The sequence below is a fragment of the Lepidochelys kempii genome, chromosome 4, assembly GCF_965140285.1.
Source record: "Lepidochelys kempii isolate rLepKem1 chromosome 4, rLepKem1.hap1, whole genome shotgun sequence".
NCBI lineage: Eukaryota > Metazoa > Chordata > Testudines > Cheloniidae > Lepidochelys > Lepidochelys kempii.
Genome location: NC_136383.1, coordinates 134916936 through 134940483, shown reverse-complemented (window position 1 = coordinate 134940483; position 23548 = coordinate 134916936). Strand labels below are relative to the sequence as shown.

The following is a 23548-nucleotide window of genomic DNA, read 5'->3' as shown; positions in this document are numbered from 1 at the left end:
GTGTTCCAGACCCCTAATCATTTTTGTTGCCCTTCGCTGGACTCTCTCCAATTTATCCACATCCTTCTTGTAGTGTGGGGCCCAAAACTGGACATAGTACTCCAGATGAGGCCTCACCAATGTCGAATAGAGGGGGATGATCACGTCCCTCGATTTGCTCGCTATGCCCCTACTTATACATCCCAAAATGCCATTGGCCTTCTTGGTAACAAGGGCATACTGCTGACTCATATCCAGCTTCTTGTCCACTGTCACCCCTAGATCCTTTTCCGCAGAACTGCTGCCTAGCCATTCGGTCCCTAGTCTGTAGCTGTGCATTGGGTTCTTCCGTCCTAAGTGCAGGACCCTGCACTTATCCTTATTGAACCTCATCAGATTTCTTTTGGCCCAATCCTCCAATTTGTCTAGGTCCCTCTGTATCCTATCCGTGCCCTCCAGCGTATCTACCACTCCTCCCAATTTAGTATCATCCGCAAATTTGCTGAGAGTGCAATCCACACCATCCTCCAGATCATTTATGAAGATATTGAACAAAACCGGCCCCAGGACCGACCCCTGGGGCACTCCACTTGACACCGGCTGCCAATTAGACATGGAGCCATTGATCACTACCCGTTGAGCCCAACAATCTAGCCAACTTTCTACCCACCTTATAGTGCATTCATCCAGCCCATACTTCCTTAACTTGCTGACAAGAATACTGTGGGACACCGTGTCAAAAGCTTTGCTAAAGTCAAGATACAATACATCCACTGCTTTCCCTTCAGCCAGAGAACCAGTAATCTCATCATAGAAGGCGATTAGATTAGTCAGGCATGACCTTCCCTTGGTGAATCCATGCTGACTGTTCCTGATCACTTTCCTCTCATGTAAGTGCTTCAGGATTGATTCCTTGAGGACCTGCTCCATGATTTTTCCGGGGACTGAGGTGAGGCTGACTGGCCTGTAGTTCCCAGGATCCTCCTTCTTCCCTTTTTTAAAGATTGGCACTACATTAGCCTTTTCCCAGTCATCTGGGACTTCCCCCGTTCGCCACGAGTTTTCAAAGATAATGGCCAATGGCTCTGCAATCACAGCCGCCAATTCCTTTAGCACTCTCGGATGCAACTCGTCCGGCCCCATGGACTTGTGCACGTCCAGCTTTTCTAAATAGTCCCTAACCACCTCTTTCTCCACAGAGGGCTGACCATCTACTCCCCATGCTGTGATGCCCAGTGCAGCAGTCTGGGAGCTCTCCTTGTTAGTGAAGACAGAGGCAAAAAAAACATTGAGCACATTAGCTTTTTCCACATCCTCTGTCACTAGGTTGCCTCCCTGTTTCAGTAAGGGGCCCACACTTTCCTTGGCTTTCTTCTTGTTGCCAACATACCTGAAGAAACCCTTCTTGTTACTCTTGACATCTCTTGCTAGCTGCAGCTCCAGGTGCGATTTGGCCCTCCTGATTTCATTCCTACATGCCCGAGCAATATTTTTATACTCTTCCCTGGTCATATGTCCAACCTTCCACTTCTTGTGAGCTTCTTTTTTATGTTTAAGATCCGCTAGGATTTCACCATTAAGCCAAGCTGGTCGCCTGCCATATTTACTATTCTTTCGACACATTGGGATGGTTTGTCCCTGTAACCTCAACAGGGATTCCTTGAAATACAGCCAGCTCTCCTGGACTCCTTTTCCCTTTATGTTAGTCCCCCAGGGGATCCTACCCATCCATTCCCTGAGGGAGTCAAAGTCTGTTTTCCTGAAGTCCAGGGTCCATATCCTGCTGCTTACCTTTCTTCCCTGTGTCAGGCTCCAGAACTCAACCAACTCATGGTCACTGCCTCCCAGATTCCCGTCCACTTTTGCTTCCCCCACTAATTCTTCCCTGTTTGTGAGCAGCAGGTCAAGAAAACCTCCCCCCCAGTTGGCTCATCTAGCACTTGCACCAGGAAATTGTCCCCTCCACAGTCAATATGGGGATAGTTGAAATCCCCCTTTATTATTGAATTTTTTTATTTTTATAGCCTCTCTAATCTCCCTGAGCATTTCACAGGCCATAAGACTTTATTGAATGAACTGGTGTTTGAACTTGAGCAGATCTTTTAGAAAATCATCCACTCTTGATTCAAAGATTTCTAGTAATGGAGAATCCACCACCATCCTTGGTCAATATTTCCCTGGTTAATTACCTTGTCTATTAAAAACGTGCACTTTATTGCTAGTCTGAATTTATCTGGCTTCAGCTTCTGGCCATTTCTCTTCCCCATGTAGGTACCTAGACTGTGGTCAAGTCACCTCTTCAACCTTCTCTTTGTTAAACTAAACACCTTGAACTCTTTGAGCATTTCACTATAATGCATGGTTTCCAATCCTTTAATCATTCCTGTGGCTCTTCTCTGAACCCTCTCCAATTTATCAACATGCTTCTTGAATTGGGGACACCAGAATTGGGCACAATATTGCAGCAGCGGTTGCAGTCAGTGCCAAATCCAGAGGTAAAATAACTTCCCTATTCCTACTCAAGATTCCCCTTTTTATGCACCACAGGATCGCATCAGCCATTTTGGGCACCACAGATGATTATCCACCATAACAGTTGATTACAGTTGATTATCCACCATAATTCCCAAGTCTTTTTCAGAGTTGCTACTTCACAGGATAGAGTCCCCCATCCTATAAATACGTCCTACATTCTTTGTTTCTAGATACATCACTTTACATTTGGCTGTATGAAAATGCATATTGTTTACTTGTGCCCAGTTTATCATGCGATCCAAATTGCTCTGTATCAGTGATCAGTATCTGTCCCCTTCATTATTTACCTCTCCTCCAATCTCCGTGTCCTCTCCTAACTTTATCAGTGATGATTTTATGTTTTCTTCTAGACATTGGTAAAGCCGTGAAATAGCACAGGGCCAGGATCCTGCTACAAACACCTGCTCAGAGATGATTCCCCATTTACAGTTACATTTTGAAATCTGTCAGTTGGCCAGATCTGTCAGTTGGCCAGATATTTCTGAACGAACTCTCTCCTGACAGCTAGTTGGGGAGGGGGAGAGACTTCAGGAGCAAACTGTATTTACATGAACACACCTACTCTGCCTAGATGTCTAGCAGACAGGAGCTGTGTTGCTCAAAGTGGTCAACTTTGGCTGGTGTTGGTTACAGATCACGTTAGTACTGAATGCAGGGATAGTGAAATGTTATCAGTTCTTGTGTCTTTATTCTCTGAGTAAGGGGGAGCAGAACTGTGCTTAATTAATTTTTAATCCATTAAATATGTGCCATGTTAATTTTCTGTCATTCTAGTTTTTTAATCAAAATGTCCAGAGTTACTACTCAGATGAGACACAACAAGAGTCATAAGTAGACAAGGGCGTGGAATGAAAACAGATATTTCTGAAAATTCCTGGGAAAAAAAAGTGCCATGAACTTGTTGTTTGTTCTGTTGTTTCAGAGCTTGTTTGTATTAGCTGTTATATTACCTCTGCAGGATGTGGCCCTCCAGCTATCCTGCCCCCTCCCACCTCACATACACATACCTCACCCAGTATTTGTCCCTATATAAGCAGAAGGACAGACACATGTTGAACTGCTTTGCTGAACTGGGACCGAAATGAAGTGTAATCTGAGACTCCAAGGGCAAGTTACAACTATCAACACCACAGGGATGTTATGATGTAAACAAGCCGGGCCAATGGCCTCAACTGGCTGTGGGATTTATATAGGCCCAGATGTCTGGAAGTGAAGTTCGCGTGCAGTGGTATGATGCCTAGATGGGTACCTGCTTGGTGTATTACTCTGACGCTTAGCGACACAGGCATGGGAATAATCAGGGGACATGATGCAGCTGACTAAATAAATTTGAATGACAAGAATGAAAATTGTTTTCTAAATGAACCTTTAGACAGTCCTAACGTATTAATGGAGTTTGGTTTGAGCTCCCTTCAGGGCAAAGAACACACACTGAGGCATGTTCCCTGTAGTAGGCCAGTCTGTCCCCTTTCAGGGAGTAGTAGAGTTTGGGGCCAGCTGCCCCTGTTCCATGTCTTGGCCCCTTTAAGGAAACAGGTGTGTAAGAGAGCAGCAAACAAGCTGGGAACGGGGTGAGGGGGAAGGGGAGCAGGTGCTAATCAGGGAGCTCTCTCCTGAACAGGATGAAACCCAGCTTTTTGCTGACTTCTGGGGAGAGGAGAAAAGTTCCATGCAGTGGGCCTGCAACCTCCATACTGGTAGGTCAGGAAGCCTGCTTGAGTCAGTGCATGGCCCCATGAAGGAGGGTGTGGAATCCCTGCATCAGGGGGAAGGAGTTGTGGGACCAGGGCAGGAGAAGACCTATGAAAAAGATTCTCCCGAGAGGCCTGGGGCTGTAATGGGACTGGCAGAGCTTCCTCGCTCAGGGAAGGGAAAACCAGGAACCCGAAGCCCCGTATGGAGGATAAAATTGGAAACCCCGAGCGGGAAGGGTTTGGGCCTGAAAGGCCAGCAGAGACTGTATTTTACAGAGACTCAATACACTGAACCCCAGGAAGGGCACATTACTTAAAGTACTCTAGGTTGCCAACAAACTATTGGGGAAATTAGGAGGGCACTGTGGGCGAGGAGCCATGAGGGGGATATGCCATGGGATGAGACGCTTCCAATCTCCCTTCCCATCAGCGTCTCCCTCAGGAATTGTTTGTACCCAGATGTCTTATGGAAGATGTCATGGTTCAAAACCATCCTAAATCAATACCACTGAAAAGAGCTGTTCCACAGTGCCATGTTGGTTGAACAAGGACTGTATGGACTGGATTCCTGGTTTTCCAATTATTAAAAGGGATATTTAGGGCTGACATCAAACATGGTAAAATTTAGAAGAATGAAATAAAAGATTCAGCTGTTTGGATCTGAATTCAGTTTTTCCTCTCACTTTGGTTAAAATAGCTGATTTTCTTATCCATAGGCCCAAATTCTGTATTGTTTATGCAGGTAGAATTCCCATTAACTTCATCTGACTTCTTTTGTCTGTAAGCAGGGTCTGAATGAACTCTCTCCTGACAGCTAGTTGGGGAGGGGGAGAGACTTCAGGAGCAAACTGTATTTACATGAACACACCTACTCTGCCTAGATGTCTAGCAGACAGGAGCTGTGTTGCTCAAAGTGGTCAACTTTGGCTGGTGTTGGTTACAGATCACGTTAGTACTGAATGCAGGGATAGTGAAATGTTATCAGTTCTTGTGTCTTTATTCTCTGAGTAAGGGGGAGCAGAACTGTGCTTAATTAACCTGTCCCAAATGGGGGGTCACCCTCAGCTGAAAGGACCTCGTTAAACCAGGGGCTCAAATGCCAGACCCCTGTGAAAGTAGAGAGATGTGGGGACAGGTATCCCAGGTAAGAGGTGTGGACTCTCTTTAAGGATCCCCAGTCTGGTTTAACCTATTTCTCCCCACTGTTCAAAGATAGAGCTAAATAGGCTGCATTACGTGCATTCTATTATTATTAAGTATTCAATGAGAGCTGAAATCACTTGTGGTGGGGCAGTGTTTCTGCCCAGCCTACTAAAAGCTAAAAATCACTAAGAGACTGACCTGCAGAGGTCACGGCAGAAAGGCAGGTGGCAGCATAAGATGACTTGATGGGTGGCTGGTGAGAGAAAGTGGCAAGCAGTTGCCAGCAGGAGCAGCTGGTGAAAGTGGTGAGCAGTGGCTGGTGGGGCAGGCCAGGTGACGAGGAACTGCGGCTGGCGGGGCACGCAAGGTGCCTTCTTCCCCAGGTGAGAGGTGAATTCACAAAGATACACCTCTGAACCCTGGGTCCTCACTGACCAAGGACAACCACTGTGAGTGGGGTGTGGTGAGGGAGCAGAGGGGGCACAGAAAAGGAACTTTTGGTTATAGAACTCAAGAACATAAGGCAGAAGACTCTGCCCCTCACACTCTGGCGTGGGTGTCCTGCTCACAGTTTTATGTTTATGAATCCTGCTTGTAGCATTTCCCCTAATTAATGTTGGATGACTTCTCTCCTTTCATTTAAAAGTTTATTTTCTACACTCAGACTCCGAGCTTGCAAATGGAGAAGTATTGCCTCTCAGAGGTGCCCAGGGGTGGTGTGTAATTCTCCCAGGTTACTGGGTGGGGGCTTGAGCCGGTTCTGTGTTATATTGTTGAAAAAGAACCCCTAGATATTGAATCCAGCTCTGCTTGCTGCTGGCTTCACCTGGCAGAAGAGGTACATTTCTTATTAAGTGAGGATCATCAGGGTGCATAATATAGCTTACCTAGCACATGGTAGCTCTTATAATGTCAATTACATTATTTCAAAAATATATCATTAAGTTGTAGTCATCTTTACTATCATATGCGTGTTCCTGGGGATATTCTTCTGGTTCACAGAAGAATTTTGACCTTCATTTGTTAAATAGTAATTTGCAATAACTGGTGATCAGCTTATCCAATAACTTCTGCCAAAACCCATCAAATGTTGATAAATTAGGCAGATCTTTGTTAAACAGTGTTTTAATAAAGTGGAAGTCACTGGAATTAGTACATCCACTGCTTTGCATTTGGTATGCAGCAAGGGTGAAATCCTGGCCCAATGGAAGTCAATGACAAAACTCCCACTGATGTCCCTGGAGCCAGGATTTCACTCCAAATGTTTTTTTGAGCATCTGTGATTCTAGAATCAATCTTTTCTAGAGGAACAAGTTGCTCTTTCAGGTGCTGCTTTGCTCTTGGTCCAGTGACGCATGATACACTTTCTGGCTACCTACAAGATGATGACAGCCTTTTTCTTTCAATCTGTCCGCTCTTGCATTATTGTCTTGCTACACTCATGGCAGTTGCAAACCTCCAGCACTGACTCTCGCTGTCCTGCCATCTGACCACAGAAGTTCTAGGTCAATCTCTATGCCTACAGTTCACGACAGAAGGTTTCTATTTCAGGTACTCTTAGTAGTTGTTTCTATTGATTATATCATCTGTTGCTAATCTAGAATACCGAAGTTTTAAAAATATATGGTACTTTTGATATGGCTTAACTCCCATTAAGTCTCAGATGCGATTACACATATGCTGAGAAAAGATTATCCCCGCTCATGTTAGTCTACGTGAAATATTCTTGATAATTTTTAGTATCAGAGTTCTCCAAGGATTGACAGTCTCCGAGGATCCTCTCCTTTGAAATATTTAGTCTCTGCTATGGTGGTTCATGTTCTTCTGGCTGGCCCCATATGCTTTTATTAAGCACATTTTGTTAATTATAATCATTTTTAAAAATTCAGCACCACACGCTAATTAATGTCACATTTCCCAGCAGATCTTGACAAGATGGGAAGCACCTGCAGAGGTGGTGTGTGAATGTGTGTATTAAGTGGTGACTGGAGAGCCAGGGAATTGGGGCTCTTGTGGCTGTCTCAGGAATCTAATTAAAACAAATCCCAAAGCACTGAATTTTGAGGAGATACAAAAACTCTACATCTAGAAACAGGAGTAGGAAAAAGCCACCATCCATAACTTATTCAAACTCTTTCTAAAACATCCTTGGCCACAATTATGTATTAATTCTATGTTAGTGGCACATAGACACCGCAATCAAAAATCAGGCCCCCATTGTACTAGGTGCTGTTCAAGCATGTAACAAAGGCGACAGCTCCTGCACCAGAAAGCTCATAATCTAAGTGACGGACAAGATGCATCAGGAAGCTGATGGGTAGAAAGTTGGCTAGATTGTCGGGCTCAACGGGTAGTGATCAATGGCTCCATGTCTAGTTGGCAGCCGGTATCAAGTGGAGTGCCCCAAGGGTCGGTCCTGGGGCCGGTTTTGTTCAATATCTTCATAAATGATCTGGAGGATGGTGTGGATTGCACCCTCAGCAAATTTGCGGATGATACTAAACTGGGAGGAGTGGTAGATACGCTGGAGGGGAGGGATAGGATACAGAAGGACCTAGAAAAATTGGAGGATTGGGCCAAAAGAAATCTGATGAGGTTCAATAAGGATAAGTGCAGGGTCCTGCACTTAGGACGGAAGAATCCAGTGCACCGCTACAGACTAGGGGCCGAATGGCTAGGCAGCAGTTCTGCAGAGAAGGACCTAGGGGTGACAGTGGACGAGAAGCTGGATATGAGTCAGCAGTGTGCCCTTGTTACCAAGAAGGCCAATGGCATTTTGGGATGTATAAGTAGGGGCATAGCGAGCAGATCGAGGGATGGGATCGTTCCCCTCTATTCGACATTGGTGAGGCCTCATCTGGAGTACTGTGTCCAGTTTTGGGCCCCACACTTCAAGAAGGATGTGGATAAATTTGGAGAGAGTCCAGCGAAGGGCAACAAAAATGATTAGGGGTCTGGAACACATGACTTATGAGGAGAGGCTGAGGGAGCTGGGATTGTTTAGCCTGCAGAAGAGAAGAATGAGGGGGGATTTGATAGCTGCTTTCAACTACCTGAAAGGGGGTTCCAAAGAGGATGGCTCTAGACTGTTCTCAATGGTAGCAGATGACAGAACGAGGAGTAATGGTCTCAAGTTGCAGTGGGGAAGGTTTAGATTGGATATTAGGAAAAACTTTTTCACTAAGAGGGTGGTGAATCACTGGAATGCGTTACCTAGGGAGGTGGTAGAATCTCCTTCCTTAGAGGTTTTTAAGGTCAGGCTTGACAAAGCCCTGGCTGGGATGATTTAACTGGGAATTGGTCCTGCTTTGAGCAGGGGGTTGGACTAGATGACCTTCTGGGGTCCCTTCCAACCCTGATATTCTATGATTCTATGATTCTAAGCTAAAACAGTCAAATACGGAGGGAAAGAGTGGGAGGATAAGTCAAATGAACAGAGCTAAGCAGAAAGTTGCGTTCATAATAATTCTTTATAAAAAAACTTTATGAAAAGAGAGTTACTGGATTCCCCAATGCACGCTGGATTCTGTGTCTCCTTTATTCCACAGCTTCTCAAGCCAGGCGAAATGAATAGGTATCAGGAGTTATAATTCCCCTCTCTTTCTTTATGGGCTATAGGGAAAGGGATCTCCTGTGGGAGGGAGTTCTTGAACCTTTTCTCGGTTGTAATATGGGGTCATGGAGTGGGGAACATTGAAACTCACAGCTCAAGATAAGCTCTTGAGATCAGGGATTGTCTTTACCTTTATGTCTTGAACAAGAGCAAAGCACAGTGTCAGCACTAAAGAAATAATAAGTGTCTGGCGTTTTAGTCACACAACTGCTGTTAAAGTGAGGGAGAAATGCAGAATTGAAGCTGGGCATTGCTCAGGAAATGGATGGAAAGCAGTCAGAGCCCTGGGGCTGATCGTCTACTGTAGCAATAGCTCTAAAATGGTGCAGATTCTGAGCTGTTAACTTCCTCAGCACAGAAAGTGCAGCCCTGGGGCATTAAGGGCGAAGATGGCTTAGCCTCTGGGGCCTTAATTTATGGAAGCCTCCTTGAATCCCCATACTGTGTTCGGCACCATGGACATGGCCACTGCTGCCCTGATCCACCCAACCTCAACACTAGGCTTGCCACAGGGCAATATTGGGCTGTTCACATCCGCCTTGTGTTGTGGGAATTCTCTCCCAGGCCATTGTGGCTCCTTTGCAGCGTGGCCTCATCAGCTGGGCCCTACTAGGGCCGGGAGAAGTTGGTGGAAAATTGTTCACAGCATTTTGTTTTTAGAGGTTTGCCACATTGTTTCAGGCACCCATGGGGGGAAAAATTCACATAAAAATTCATACTTTTCTGCAGCTTAGCTGGCAAAATCCACTTTCAGTTGGAAATATCGGGTGTGGTTTACTTCCTACCTTGGCTTATACCGAGAAGTCATGGAAGGATAAATCAAAACACACATCTGTCGTGTAGTATCTAGCCAGAAGCACACAGCAAATGGAGACAGCAATGGAAACAGCCAGGGAGTCGCGTCTCACTTCCAGAGCTGGCACAGGGCTCTGTAATGGGTCTCACACCCTCAAAGCCCACCCCATGCTGCGGTCCAGCCAGGCCAGAGGGTAAGTCATGTTCAATAACATGTCAGCTAACAAGAATTAAACCTTATTGGGAGTAGGATGGATTTATTCTTGATGCCTGACATGCAGCCAAACTCCTTCCATGAGTAAGGCTGGCTTGTGTGAGTCAGGACAGGTAGAGTGGGTCCTCAGTCCTTCCCTATCTCATGTGGGTCACTGCAGTAAGTGACATCATGGGGAACAAAGCCGAGAGGAACAAAGCTATTGTGCTTTTTTGTATAATTTTATTTTCCTACAACTACCAGTGCACACGTGATTCCAGTCCTGCTGGAAGGGGTACTCTGGGCACTCTGCAATGACTAACACAGTGGCCACATAGATGCCAGTGTTGACAAACCGTACTATACGCTTCCTATCCAAATGCAATGGCCACCTGACTGCAGAAGACAGGCCGGTAACCGACAAACAAAACCCTCTCTGCCAGGGAAATCCTTTCCCCTTCACTTAGAACAGAGGAAGACTGAGTGCAGTGAGGGAGGGAAACAATGTGAGAAGAAGAGATGGTTGAAATGTTTCCCCCAAAATATTTGTTTGATGGGGGAAAAAGAAGATATTTTTGACAAATGACTTTTTGATAAAATGGAAAATTTCACATACAAAAATTTGCTGTAAGCTAACCCTGAAAGTGTTTTGGTTTTTGACAACTGAAAATGTTGGGGGTTCAGTTTTTTCCAACAAAAACCTGAAACCTTTGGGAAAAGCTTCTCAGTTAAAATGGGAAGGGGGTGGATGGCCTCGTTGAAATATTTCATGGGGAAAAAAATATTCTCCTGGCCAGCTGAACTTGAGGTTCTGTCTTGCAAATGGAATGTACCACACTGGCCTTGTAGCGGGGCAGTGGCCCTGCTCCTGAAAAAGGTAGGCTGATTGGGTGTGCTCCAGATAAAAGGGCTGAGAGAGAGAAGGACCTAGCTGTCTGAAGGAGCCAGGGTATCGGAGGCTGAGCAGGGCTGGGGAAGGGCAAGGGAGCTGGAGAGCTCCAGCCTGGCAACTCCCCAGGCTGAGGCCTTGGTTAAGGGCTAAGAAGGTACTGGGGCTGCAGAGGGGCAGCCCGGGGATAGGCAGAGGCAGCTGGTCCGACCCCCTTGCGGATGACGAGTGGCCATTACGAACTGCAGTTTGCCCCAGTGAGCAGGGGCTAGATGATGACTGGCAGTAGCCACTGAGGCAAGGTGGGGCTAGAGGGTTGGGGGTTCCCCAGGGAGGGGAGACTGCTGGGGCAGAACCCCAAGGAAAGGGGCACCAGGTTCTGGGAGGGACACGGGGCCTGAGGCAGGTGAGACACCAGCCAGCAGAGGGCGCTCCAGACGCTGGAGAGCTAATCTCCAAGACGACCAGCAGGAGGCATCATGCCAGTGAGTCCATCATGTCGCTACAGGCCTGAAACCAGCTTACGTTTAGCCCTGACTCAGGCAAAGCTTCCACTAAGTACAGTAGGAGTTTGCTTTAGTAAGGTCTACAGCTGTGTGAAAAAACAATTTTCTGGGTCAGTGGCTGAATCGAAGGAGTCCAAAAAATTTCATTTCAGGTGAAACTCAATGTTTCATTTGACCCAAAACCTTGTTTCATTTTTGAAGGTTTTTTAATCTTTTTTAAAAATGAATAAATTTAAGTAGCATTCAAAATGAAAAGCCAAATGTTTTGTTTCAAAAATGTCAATAAAAAAGACCATTTTTTCCCAATTGAAACAATCTGGCAAATTCATCACAAATTATTGAAGTGTCTCGGTCAACCCACATCTGTATCGTTTGTCCAAAAAAAGAAAAAAAAAATTTTTTGGCAGCAAAATGTTGCCTGGTTGTACAATGTCTAGTAGCTCTTTACAAAAAGGATTTAGGAGCAATCTAAATACTCCCACTATTGTTATCTGAATGCCAGATACAAAAGTGAGACTCACCTCTTTCCGATGGAGTGTGGAGCAGGGAGAAGTCAGAACATTGTGGGGTATTTACTCCTTTCTCTTCTTCACTGCCACGGCAGCTGGTTAGTGTGGGAAGGCTTGCGTCTTGCACTAGGTCGAGGTTCCTCAAATGGTTGGTGGTTCCTCTTCGGTGCTAGATGGGGTTCTGCCTCTCTCTCCATATTTACCCATCTACTTACCTATGGTATCCATCACTGTATTATCTTGGTGCTTGTAGCTAAGAGATGTGGCCACCCTTGGAGACTGACGGTGAGGGACGGCCAGACACCGCCAGGTGGGTGGAACCAGTACGGCCACGCTCACCACGCCGGAAGGTGAGTGGCGGGACAGGAACAGGAGGTATAAAAGGCGGGCCCTGTAGCTCAGTTGAGCACCAGCTGCCAAAGGAGAGGGATGCAGTCTCCCCACTGCTGATGTAGGAGCCCACAGGAGGCTTCAGTTACCCAGAGGACTCACCCGAGCTACCAGAGCAGCCAGACCCGACCAATGGTGAGGAGTTGCTGGGGTTGCCACTGGCGGTGTACCCTGAGGAGACACCAGACACTCAGTGCACCGAGGTACCAAACCTGGGGAGAGTAGGAAGTAGCCCAGGGAAACTAGACAGCAGTCTGATACAAGGTCAGCGTGTTGCGAGCAGATCCCCACTGTTAGGGCCCTGGGCTGGGACGAAGTAGAGTCGGGTGGGCCTCCCTCCCCCAAACTCTGCCACCCCACCCCTGGGGAGGCGGCCTCCCCACTTCGGCCAGGAGGCCAGTGTGAGTCTACCGTCCACTGAGCTACGACGCTTGACTGTGTTGAGTCCCCACCCCTTGCCTGAGCCCCTAGACTGTGTTGGACGTCCACCCCTGCCTGAAGGCCAGGCTCCTAGACTCTTACTTGCTCTACACTGCTTGAGGGCTGGAGATCTAGACTGCTGGGTACCCTGCCTTGCCTAAGGGCCTGGGCCCCTGAACTGTTCACTGTTCTACCCGCCTGTGGGTTTGAGCCCTAGAAACAGCTACTATCCCCCTTGCACAGACTGCTGTTCCAGGTGCATGACAGCAGAGAAGCGTGGCCACCCTCAGAGATTGTCAGTGAGGGACAGCCACACACACCTACCCGCCTACAGTACTAATCGGGCAAATTCCTCAGGCATCAAAGTTCATGCTACTTTGATGCTTGAGCCAACTGTAATGAGGGTGGAGCTGGCTACTAAGATCCACCCCAAAAGGGACTGGCAGGAGGTGGGACAGAGGCCTATGTCACCTCCAGGCACTTCCCCAGCAGGTCACCCCACAGCATAATTCCACATTTATCTGGAAGCTCTGGGGCCCCTTATGCTCTCACCCCCCCCCCCACCAGCCAGTGCAGCTGTTGTTATTATTTATTGTATTACAGGAGCACCTAGAGGCTCCAACCAAGATTGGGGCCCCATTGTGCTAGATGCTGTACACAGTGAGAGAGTCCCTTCCCCAAGGAACTCACAATCTACATAGAGAAGGGAAGCCAAGGGAATAACTGTGCCACAGAGAGAGGGGAAGTGACTTGCGAAAGATCACACAGTAGGCCAGTGGCCAAGCAGGCAGTAGAACCCCAGTCTCCTGGCTTCTAGTCCTGTGCCCAAACCACTGGACCATACCACCTCTGTTCCACTGGAGCCACGTGGTCAGGACTTCCCAGGAGAGGGGTGGCCCCTGGAGTCCCTCTATAAGTGGAGTTTGCAAGTGCAGAGGGGGCTCATGCTGGCTCCTGAGTGCCCGTTCTGCAGGGCTGGGAATGGGCGTGAAAGCATTTTTCCCCCATCTGCTCTGACACCTCTGGATCTCCGGGGAGTATCCCTTTTGCCCTCTATAGCCTTCATAAAGGCCAGGCAACCATAATATAACCCTTAATTAACATTGGACCACATCTTAAAGTCAAGCCCACCTCCTCTCTCACACACAAACACCCATCCCTATGCAGCTTCCTGTATAATTCTGCTTAACCTTTCATCCATGATCGCCTCCCCTAGGTAACCAGTCACAGCCGGTCTCTTAGCTGGGCACATAATGCAGGTTTCGTTCAGGCACAGTGTGAGCAATTTAGCTGTTCATATCCCATCACTCCTTGAAGTAGCCTTTTCATCCGAAAGCCTCTCTCATTACACAGGCAGGACTTTTTATCATGGCACATTTTCTATTAGTCATTGCTTAATCTATATTGCACCTGCCCTTTCTTAGCAGAATAAGATAACGGCTGGTAACACAAACAACAGAGTAATCACGCCCCTGAGCCTTTCATGAGAGGGACTATAAAACCGCTCGTCCATCAGCTGGGATTGCAGGAGGGAGGGGAAACAGGCCTGCTGAAAAAATAGAGGCTTGGTAGGATTGCTGTATTGTGAACACACTGCAGAGGGCAAGAGGCAGAGGTAATATGTTAAAGCAGCATAGACAAGAAGGGGGAAGGAAACAGGAGGAAGTTAAGAAACAAGCTGGGAAACTCAAAGCAAACTCTTCTCTCCATTGGTATCATTAGGATGTGTAACCCTACATATGTTGCGTCCATCCTCATTTATCTAGCGGCATTTATCGGCATGATCGGCAACCTCATCGTTGTCTTTGCCTTCGTCAGTAATGCTGTCCGGCACAGAGCCCTTCTACCCTTGGACAGAATCATTGTCAACATGGCCCTGGTGAACCTCTTACTCTGCTGCTATCAGGTAATCCCTGGGCTCATCTTCTTTGTCAGCGCCAAGGCTTTTGGAAAGCTGAGCTGCAGGATCCTCCTCTACACTTACCACACGCTGAGACTGATTAGCATCTGGTCAGTGGAGAATTTAAGCATCCTTCACCTGATCAAGATCCGAAGACCTAACCACTGCTGGTCAAAATTCATCTACAGGCACCAGGGGCAGTATGTAAATAGCGTCCTTGTGGGATGTTGGATCTTTACCATCGTTTTCCATATCCCTTACCTTCAACATGACGGAACGGCGGAGAAGATTAACAAGACCATAGAGTATCTGGCAATTACAACCTGCTTAAGCTACACAGGGACTTTCATCATGAAGTTCACCACCTACGCGTCGGTCAGTTTGGACCTCATCTTCATCGTCCTTGTGATTGTCTTAAATGGCTTCACCATCGACCTGCTCTGCAAGCACCGGAGAAAAGTCAGGGCCACTTGGACCACCGACAGCAGCTGGAACAAGCACACGGCCCAAGCCACAAAAATCTTGCTCTCATTGCTGTCCATCTATGTGGTTTGCTGGATCTCTAATGACATGGTCTGGATTGCCATCATTTCTGGGTTGTTCAAAAGCGATTTTGAAAACAGTGTCCTCAGCGGTGTCTATGGAATTCTGTCCTCCATTTATTACTCTGCCAGCTCCTACGTTGTGGTGTTTGGCTACAGAAAGGTCAGAGAATACCTGGCTGAAGCTTGCTGGTGCCTGAAATGTGAAAGGCCCACAGTCATTCAGAGCCTGGAGCTGTAGCCTGGTTGTGGTATGAACCAGCTCCTGGCTCCTTCATCCTCCAGAACATAAACACAGTTCTGCAACCATGGCTTTCTTTGGACCTTTACAATAGCCCTCAGATCAGCCTTTTGAAAACCTGCCTTGGATATTGCTTGAAATTCAGAAGGTTCCCATTTGCTTTCCCCGCCCCCGACCTTTATAGCAATATTCATACTGAAGCAGTGTCAAGCAGGGTGGGGAACTATTCAGATAGCAGGCCTATTAGGCACTACACAATGGATACAGCAAGGAGATCTGCCGCAGAAAACACCCAGCAGAAAGCGTATTTCAAAAGGCAAGCAGCAGGTAAACATTTGCCTTCAGTCAGCTGAAAGCAAATGGAAATACTCCAATCTTTACCAACCCACGGTGGCACCGATTTTAAACAAAAGACTGAGCACACACATGACCCTGAGCGTTCAGGTGTTTGATGTTCATTATCTTTTACAGCTGCAAAGGTGGCCGGGGAAGAAAGTCCTGTTTTTTTTTAAACATTGTCGCGGTCACCGAAGCAGTCTCTTTTCTGCAATAGATCATTGAAACAACAAATGCTCGCTGATGTTCCAAGCAGTCTCCGTGTACATGTTCAGCAAATGAAATAATTAAGGAAACTGGGAAAATTAACTGAAGAATTCTCTTCGAAACAGGTTCTTATACTGTGCTCATCAATGTAGTATCTTGAGCACTTTCTAGTGCGGTATTAAGCAACATGACTAACATCTGTTATGTGTTCGTTCTTTCATCCTCTCCCCAGGTGGAGAAGCGTGTGCCGTGGAGTTTCTTGTTTTGGTAGGGGTTTCTTTTTGGATGGGTGGAGAGTTTTGGGGGGTAGATTTGAAGTGGGAGTTGTTTTTATAAATATACCGGTTGCTCTGTATTTATGTTAGAGAAGGCAGATGAAAGCAATACACCTTGCACTTGCTGGTGAAGTCTACGATGGCCCTTAGTTTCTGGGGCAGTTCGTTCCATGGTCTCAGATTGGCCCCCAGGAAAGCTGTGTCTCCTGCACAGACAAGCTTTACTTTTATTGTACAGGGCTTCATTGTGTCAGAGTAGTGGAGCGGTCAAACACAGTCTTCATCCTGGAGCTTTAGGATGCGTCTACACTACAATTACACACCCATGGCTGGCCCGTGTCAGCTGACTCGGGCTTGTGCGGTCTAGATGTTCAGGCTGAGGCTGGAGCCCAAGCTCTGGGAACCTCCACCATCATGGGATCCCAGAGCCCTGGCTTCACTCCGAGCCCAAACATCTACACCATAGTTTTACGGTGCCACAGCACGAGTCCCACTAGCCCAAGTCAGTGACATGGGCCAGTGTGGATGTTTAATTGTAGTGTAGACATACCCAGGGTGCAGGCCATGGAGCACTTTGAAGATAAGCGAACCTGGTATCAGATGATGCTTTACACCTGAGAAAGCTAATGTGCGAACAAGTACCATTTTTTTTATTTCCCGAAAGAGTATAAAATGTGAAATGGCATCAAGTGTATTTTGTGCTTTTTTTCATTCCATATGACCATGGACTCACTACATATGGACCAGAACCTGAAATCCAAACCCTCACTCCCCTTCGTGCTCCAGCTCTAATCCTGGCCCTGACGTTTTATATCTGAGATGGATCCCAAATTGGACGGGGCCTGTTTTCTTTATGCATTTAGTCATGGTCCAAAATGGCTATAATCTCGTGAGAAGAGGGGAATGTGTGGGGTTTTCTTCATTCAAATCCTTTCTAAAAACACCCTTCTCCCATGGTGTACCCAAGAAAAGAGTCAATATACAATCATAAAATAAAAATCCACAGCTGAGTGATATTCTCACCTCTGAGATTTGTGGTGCATCCTGTCTGCTCAGTGTCTGTCTAGATTATGTGAGACTGCCCAAGTATTTTTGTCTGAACAATTGTTGTCTCTTCATAAATAATCAAATCATAATGATAATCAACTGATCACTCAAGATTTCTGCCCATTTGAGGCCAGACTCAAGAACAGCTCACAAGAGCTCAGCACCATCAAATCCAAACCTGACTTGTAACCCCACTTGGTTCTCAAACCCCAAACTTGCCCTACACCTCAATCTGGATAATAATTATTCCTGATTTCCATTGGTGCGAGTGGAAAATCAGGCCCATCTGTGTCTTAGCTGCTTCTTGCATGTGTTGTCTGACTCAGACAGCACTGCCCTGGTTTATTTCAAATGTAGATGATTGTGCCAAGAACGAGATAACACCTTTAATTAAAAAGGTTTTAATGGAAGCGAGTGGGTGGGCAGGTGAAATTAAAAAGGGGTTGAAATTGACAAGGCTCTTGACTGATGCTTTCTAAAATGGGTACAACTCACAGTTTGAAAAGATAAAGGAAGCTCATTACCGTGTTGTATAAACAGCTCGGAAGGCCTTACTGCTATCAAAGCACTGCAGAGAAAACATATTAAAACAATAAAAGAACCTATAGCCTTCTAATAAGCTTAGCAGAGCTCACCCCCTGACTCCAGCAAGGTCTTTGGCCACTCTCCCAGAGGTTTTCCTATCATCACAAGTTCATCACAGCTTCAGCTCAGAACAAGTAGCCTCAGTCTTATGGGCCTCAGTAGGCCTAAGGATCTGGGCCCCCTCAGTCCAGAGGTCCTTCCTTTGCTGGATCAGGAAGATGGCCCTGAGACGGTTTAAGTCCTTTCTTTCTTTGTTGGTCCCTGGAGGATCCAGTTTGAACCAGTACATGCAAATTTCTCTCCAGGAGGTGGTACCTCTGGGAGTGTTACAACCTTAGTGAATTTACCTAACATCCCCCTCTGTTCTTACATGCAATCCCTGGCCCACAATGATGCACAAACTCAATTCAGTCAGGTTTGTCCAGGATATTGCAGGAAATTGCCCTCTCTGTCACACTCTTCATTCCCCGATACTAGCTGTTCTGTTCCCCTCCTCTTGCAGGTACTTCCTTGGTGCTTGGTCTCTTTATCAATCCCTATTGCTTGGTTCCCTTCTCGTGTGCTTCCCTTGACATACTGCCCAGATATTTGATCCTCATCTCCCACTGTTCCCTTAGTCCCTTCTCCCAAGCATTCCTCTTGCTCTAGTTACTGGCAGCTCTTATTGTTATTCTTCCTCTTCTCACTTATAGATTAAAAGGGACCTTTATGATCAGCAAGTCTGATGTGCTGCACATCAGGCCATAGAACCTCACCCAGGAATTCCTGCATCAAGACCATAACTTGTGGTTGAACTAGAACATATATTTTATCTGGTCATCATCAATAGTTGTCAAAGAACTTTACAAAGGAAGTCAGTATAATTTTACAGATGGGGAAACTGAGGCATGGTGCTGCAGTGACTTACACAAGGTTGTCAGCATGCACAGAGCCAGGAATAGAACCCAGGTCTCCACTCCAGTGCCATATCTCTAGACCATACTACCTCCTCTAGGTCACATTGTCATGATTTAAAGACATAGAGTGATGGAGAACCTACCAAGTCCCTTGCTAATCTGTTCAAAGGATTAGTTGTCCTCACCTTTTGTACCTTATTTCCAGTCTGAACTTGTCTAGCTTCAGCTTCCAGCAAGGGCAGCTTGTTCTGCCATTGGAAGACCTTCTTTCTCCCTGATGGCTGGGAGTAATGGAACTTCAAACAGTGGCATTTCGAAAGGTTTGTGGTTCACGCTTCTCTTTGGAATTTTCTTAGTGCGGTAAGAATTAATGCCTCTATTCAGAGACAAGTGGTGTGAGATGTGCAGTGACTAGAAGTCGCTAGTTAGAATCTCAGTTTTATGTCTCCAACAAAAAGTGGCACCTCCAGCTGACCTATGTGCCCTACCCCACTCAGGCACTGGCAAAAGGGCCACCTGTCAAATCACTAAAATCTCCTACTGCAGCCCCCTAGAATTTTTCTCAGACATATCTCATCCAAGTATTGACCCCTACTGATCTTGCTTAATGGGAAGTAGCATAGAATGGGGGAAAATCAGGATGATTAAGGGCTTCAGGGGTTATGAGCGAGCAGAGGCCAGGAAGGTTTGGCTTGCATTTGTTAGAAGGCAGTGGGGGCTAAGAAATGAGGCAATTGCAGTGAGGTGACCATTCAGTGGAGTTTACAGAAAGTGGATGCCAAAAACGTGTTCTGAAGGTACCAGATGCAAAACCTAGAGAGTATGCATGAAAACCAAGAAAACACAGGTTGGTGCAGGAGCTCAGGAGAACTTGCTCTACAAAGAGAGTAATTCATGTAGGGAGAATAAGAGCACTCTGGGCCAGATATTCAAAGGGATTTTGGCACCTAAAGATGCAGATAGGTGCCTCGCAGGATTTGCTAAAATGCCTGAGCAGATTAGACACCTAACTCCAATGGAGTTTGAAAATCCCACAGGCATCTATCGGCTTCGTTAGGCACTTAAATAACTGTATGTAGATGTGGCCCTGTGCGCTTATACAGCAATTTCTGCCTGTGGATCTCCTCCTCAGAGGCCCAGTCCTGGGCATTTCCTGGAAGGTGCTGAAGGCCCTCAACGTCTATTGACTGTACAATTATGTAGAGGGTACTCTAGCTCTTCTAGGATAGTGCACCTCTGGAAGTCAACAGAGTTTTTTAGAAAGACAAACACTTGGAGGGAAGAAACATGACCAGGTACAAGTGCTAGGGAGGCAGGTGGACAGCACCGGAGAGGCTGCATGTCCTCCTTTCACCCTGAAATACCACTTGTTACATTCAGGGATACTGATTAGACTCTGATTGCTGTGTGATCAATAAGCTATGGTGTTTGTTTTGCAGTTACATGGAGATGCACTAGTTGCAAATTGTCAGAGATGGAGTATTGTATATTTACAACATTGATGGTGGGGGGAGTCATGCTCCAACAGAGCCACAAGGGGACTGAAGGTAACTATGGTATTAAAAGGATTATGAGAGTGAATCCTCCCCCACCACCCCAAAAATTCACCAGCACGCTTCATCCCCCATTAAAATCCTCACAAAGCTCCACCAGCAACCACAAAACACACGTGGTTCCTTGCTGCGAGCTCAACCCCCACCTCCTTTGAAACCTAGTTGGTTAGAAACCACAGCTAGTTTGGGGGGTTCCAAAGTGGGAAGAGGTTGAGCACCACTGGAATACAGTCCAACAGATCTTCAAATATCAAGAGACTTGCATCGTGTTTATGTGCTAGCCAAACTGAACAGAGGCATCCAATGCACCTTTATTTATCTTGTGTAAATCTTATCTCCTCTTTTCCAGTTGTGTTAATGTGGAAAAAGAGTGACACCTAGTGGTACGACTAGACGTTCATGAGTATATAACTTAGACAGGGTCTGATCCTGGGAATGAATACACACCTGTGTATTCCTCCCTGTGCACATGAGTAATCTTATTAATTTCACTGAAGGCTGCAGAGACTGTTCCGGTGGATGCAAATTGCTCATGTGGATACAGCTTGCAGGGTCAGGCCCAGAATCTGGGCTATCCAAAGGTATTTGTTCTGTTTCCTAATGGTAAAAGTGAATTTGACAGTGGTGTGTGCTACCGTACTGTGCCTTCATTGCACAGTACAGTCTAAATGGCCAGAGGAAAGTTAAAATGATAAGTAATAGGTAACTACAGGATCATAAAAATAATACAAAGTTCCATAAATCTCCTGCCAAACTAAAATTTCTACTTCGATAAAATAATGAGGTAGGTACAAAAATATGTGGAGGCCCTAGTATATCTCTCCTATTTAATGTTTAGTATTTTATATCTGGAGCAAACCTAACTGACTGAAAATATTTGATTTATGTAGATACCAGGAAAGGAGGGCATTTGTGAGGGGGATTCGAGAGGTTACAGGATGACATTCAGGAAGGGAACGGCTTTCTTCCGGCAGCTCGCAGAAGCTACTAGATCGCACGCCCTGGTTCTCATGGGTGACTTTAATTTTCCTGATATCTGCTGGGAGAGCAATACAGCGGTGCATAGACAATCCAGGAAGTTTTTGGAAAGCGTAGGGGACAATTTCCTGGTGCAAGTGCTAGAGGAGCCAACTAGGGGGGCAGCTTTTCTTGACCTGCTACTCACAAACTGGGAAGAATTAGTAGGGGAAGCAAAAGTGGATGGGAATCTGGGAGGCAGTGACCATGAGTTGGTTGAGTTCAGCATCCTGACGCGGGGAAGAAAGGTAAGCAGCAGAATACGGACCCTGGACTTCAGGAAAGCAGACTTAGACTCCCTCAGGGAACGGATGGGTAGGATCCCCTGGGGGACTAACATGAAGGGGAAAGGAGTCCAGGAGAGCTGGCTGTATTTCAAGGAATCCCTGTTGAGGTTACAGGGACAAACCATCCCGATGTGTCGAAAGAATAGTAAATATGGCAGGCGACCAGCTTGGCTTAACGGTGAAATCCTAGCGGAACTTAAACATAAAAAAGAAGCTTACAAGAAGTGGAAGGTTGGACATATGACCAGGGAAGAGTATAAAAATATTGCTCGGGCATGTAGGAATGAAATCAGGAGGGCCAAATCGCACCTGGAGCTGCAGCTAGCGAGAGACGTCAAGAGTAACAAGAAGGGTGTCTTCAGGTATGTTGGCAACAGGAAGAAAGCCAAGGAAAGTGTGGGCCCCTTAATGAATGAGGGAGGCAACCTAGTGACAGAGGATGTGGAAAAAGCTAATGTACTCAATGCTTTTTTTGCCTCTGTCTTCACTAACAAGGTCAGCTCCCAGACTGCTGCGCTGGGCATCACAACATGGGGAATAGATGGCCAGCCCTCTGTGGAGAAAGAGGTGGTTAGGGACTATTTAGAAAAGCTGGACGTGCACAAGTCCATGGGGCCGGACAAGTTGCATCCGAGAGTGCTAAAGGAATTGGCGGCTGTGATTGCAGAGCCATTGGCCATTATCTTTGAAAACTCGTGGCGAACGGGGGAAGTCCCGGATGACTGGAAAAAGGCTAATGTAGTGCCAATCTTGAAAAAAGGGAAGAAGGAGGATCCTGGGAACTACAGGCCAGTCAGCCTCACCTCAGTCCCCAGAAAAATCATGGAGCAGGTCCTCAAAGAATCAATCCTGAAGCACTTACATGAGAGGAAAGTGATCAGGAACAGTCAGCATGGATTCACCAAGGGAAGGTCATGCCTGACTAATCTAATCGCCTTCTATGATGAGATTACTGGTTCTCTGGCTGAAGGGAAAGCAGTGGATGTATTGTATCTTGACTTTAGCAAAGCTTTTGACACGGTGTCCCACAGTATTCTTGTCAGCAAGTTAAGGAAGTATGGGCTGGATGAATGCACTATAAGGTGGGTAGAAAGTTGGCTAGATTGTCGGGCTCAACGGGTAGTGATCAATGGCTCCATGTCTAGTTGGCAGCCGGTGTCAAGTGGAGTGCCCCAGGGGTCGGTCCTGGGGCCAGTTTTGTTCAATATCTTCATAAATGATCTGGAGGATGGTGTGGATTGCACTCTCAGCAAATATGCAGATGATACTAAACTGGGAGGAGTGGTTGATACGCTGGAGGGCAGGGATAGGATACAGAGGGACCTAGACAAATTGGAGGATTGGGCCAAAAGAAATCTGATGAGGTTCAATAAGGATAAGTGCAGGATCCTGCACTTAGGACGGAAGAACCCAATGCACAGCTACAGACTAGGGACCGAATGGCTAGGCAGCAGTTCTGCGGAAAAGGACCTAGGGGTGACAGTGGACGAGAAGCTGGATATGAGTCAGCAGTGTGCCCTTGTTGCCAAGAAGGACAATGGCATTTTGGGATGTATAAGTAGGGGCATAGCGAGCAGATCGAGGGACGTGATCGTCCCCCTCTGTTCGACATTGGTGAGGCCTTATCTGGAGTACTGTGTCCAGTTTTGGGCCCCACACTACAAGAAGGATGTGGATAAATTTGGAGAGAGTCCAGCGAAGGGCAACAAAAATGATTAGGGGTCTGGAACACATGACTTATGAGGAGAGGCTGAGGGAACTGGGATTGTTTAGTCTGCAGAAGAGAAGAATGAGGGGGGATTTGATAGCTGCTTTCAACTACCTGAGAGGTGGTTCCAGAGAGGATGGTTCTAGACTATTCTCAGTGGTAGAAGAGGACAGAACAAGGAGTAATGGTCTCAAGTTGCAGTGGGGGAGGTTTAGGTTGGATATTAGGAAAAACTTTTTCACTAGCAGGGTGGTGAAACACTGGAATGCGTTACCTAGGGAGGTGGTA

At 46.6% G+C, this 23548-nt stretch overlaps 1 protein-coding gene across 1 annotated transcript; it reads left to right on the top strand.

Moving 5' to 3' along the window:
- The first annotated feature begins 14446 nt into the window (after positions 1–14446).
- On the top strand, positions 14447–15349 carry LOC140910999 (olfactory receptor class A-like protein 4). Its single transcript, XM_073343211.1, has one exon. It carries the CDS (start codon positions 14447–14449, stop codon positions 15347–15349), a length of 903 nt encoding a protein of 300 aa, XP_073199312.1.
- Positions 15350–23548: the final 8199 nt, after the last annotated feature.

Bases quoted from the DNA above. Each gene is read 5' to 3' on its own strand.
- LOC140910999 (XM_073343211.1), top strand. From the start codon at position 14,447: ATGATCGGCAACCTCATCGTTGTCTTTGCCTTCGTCAGTAATGCTGTC.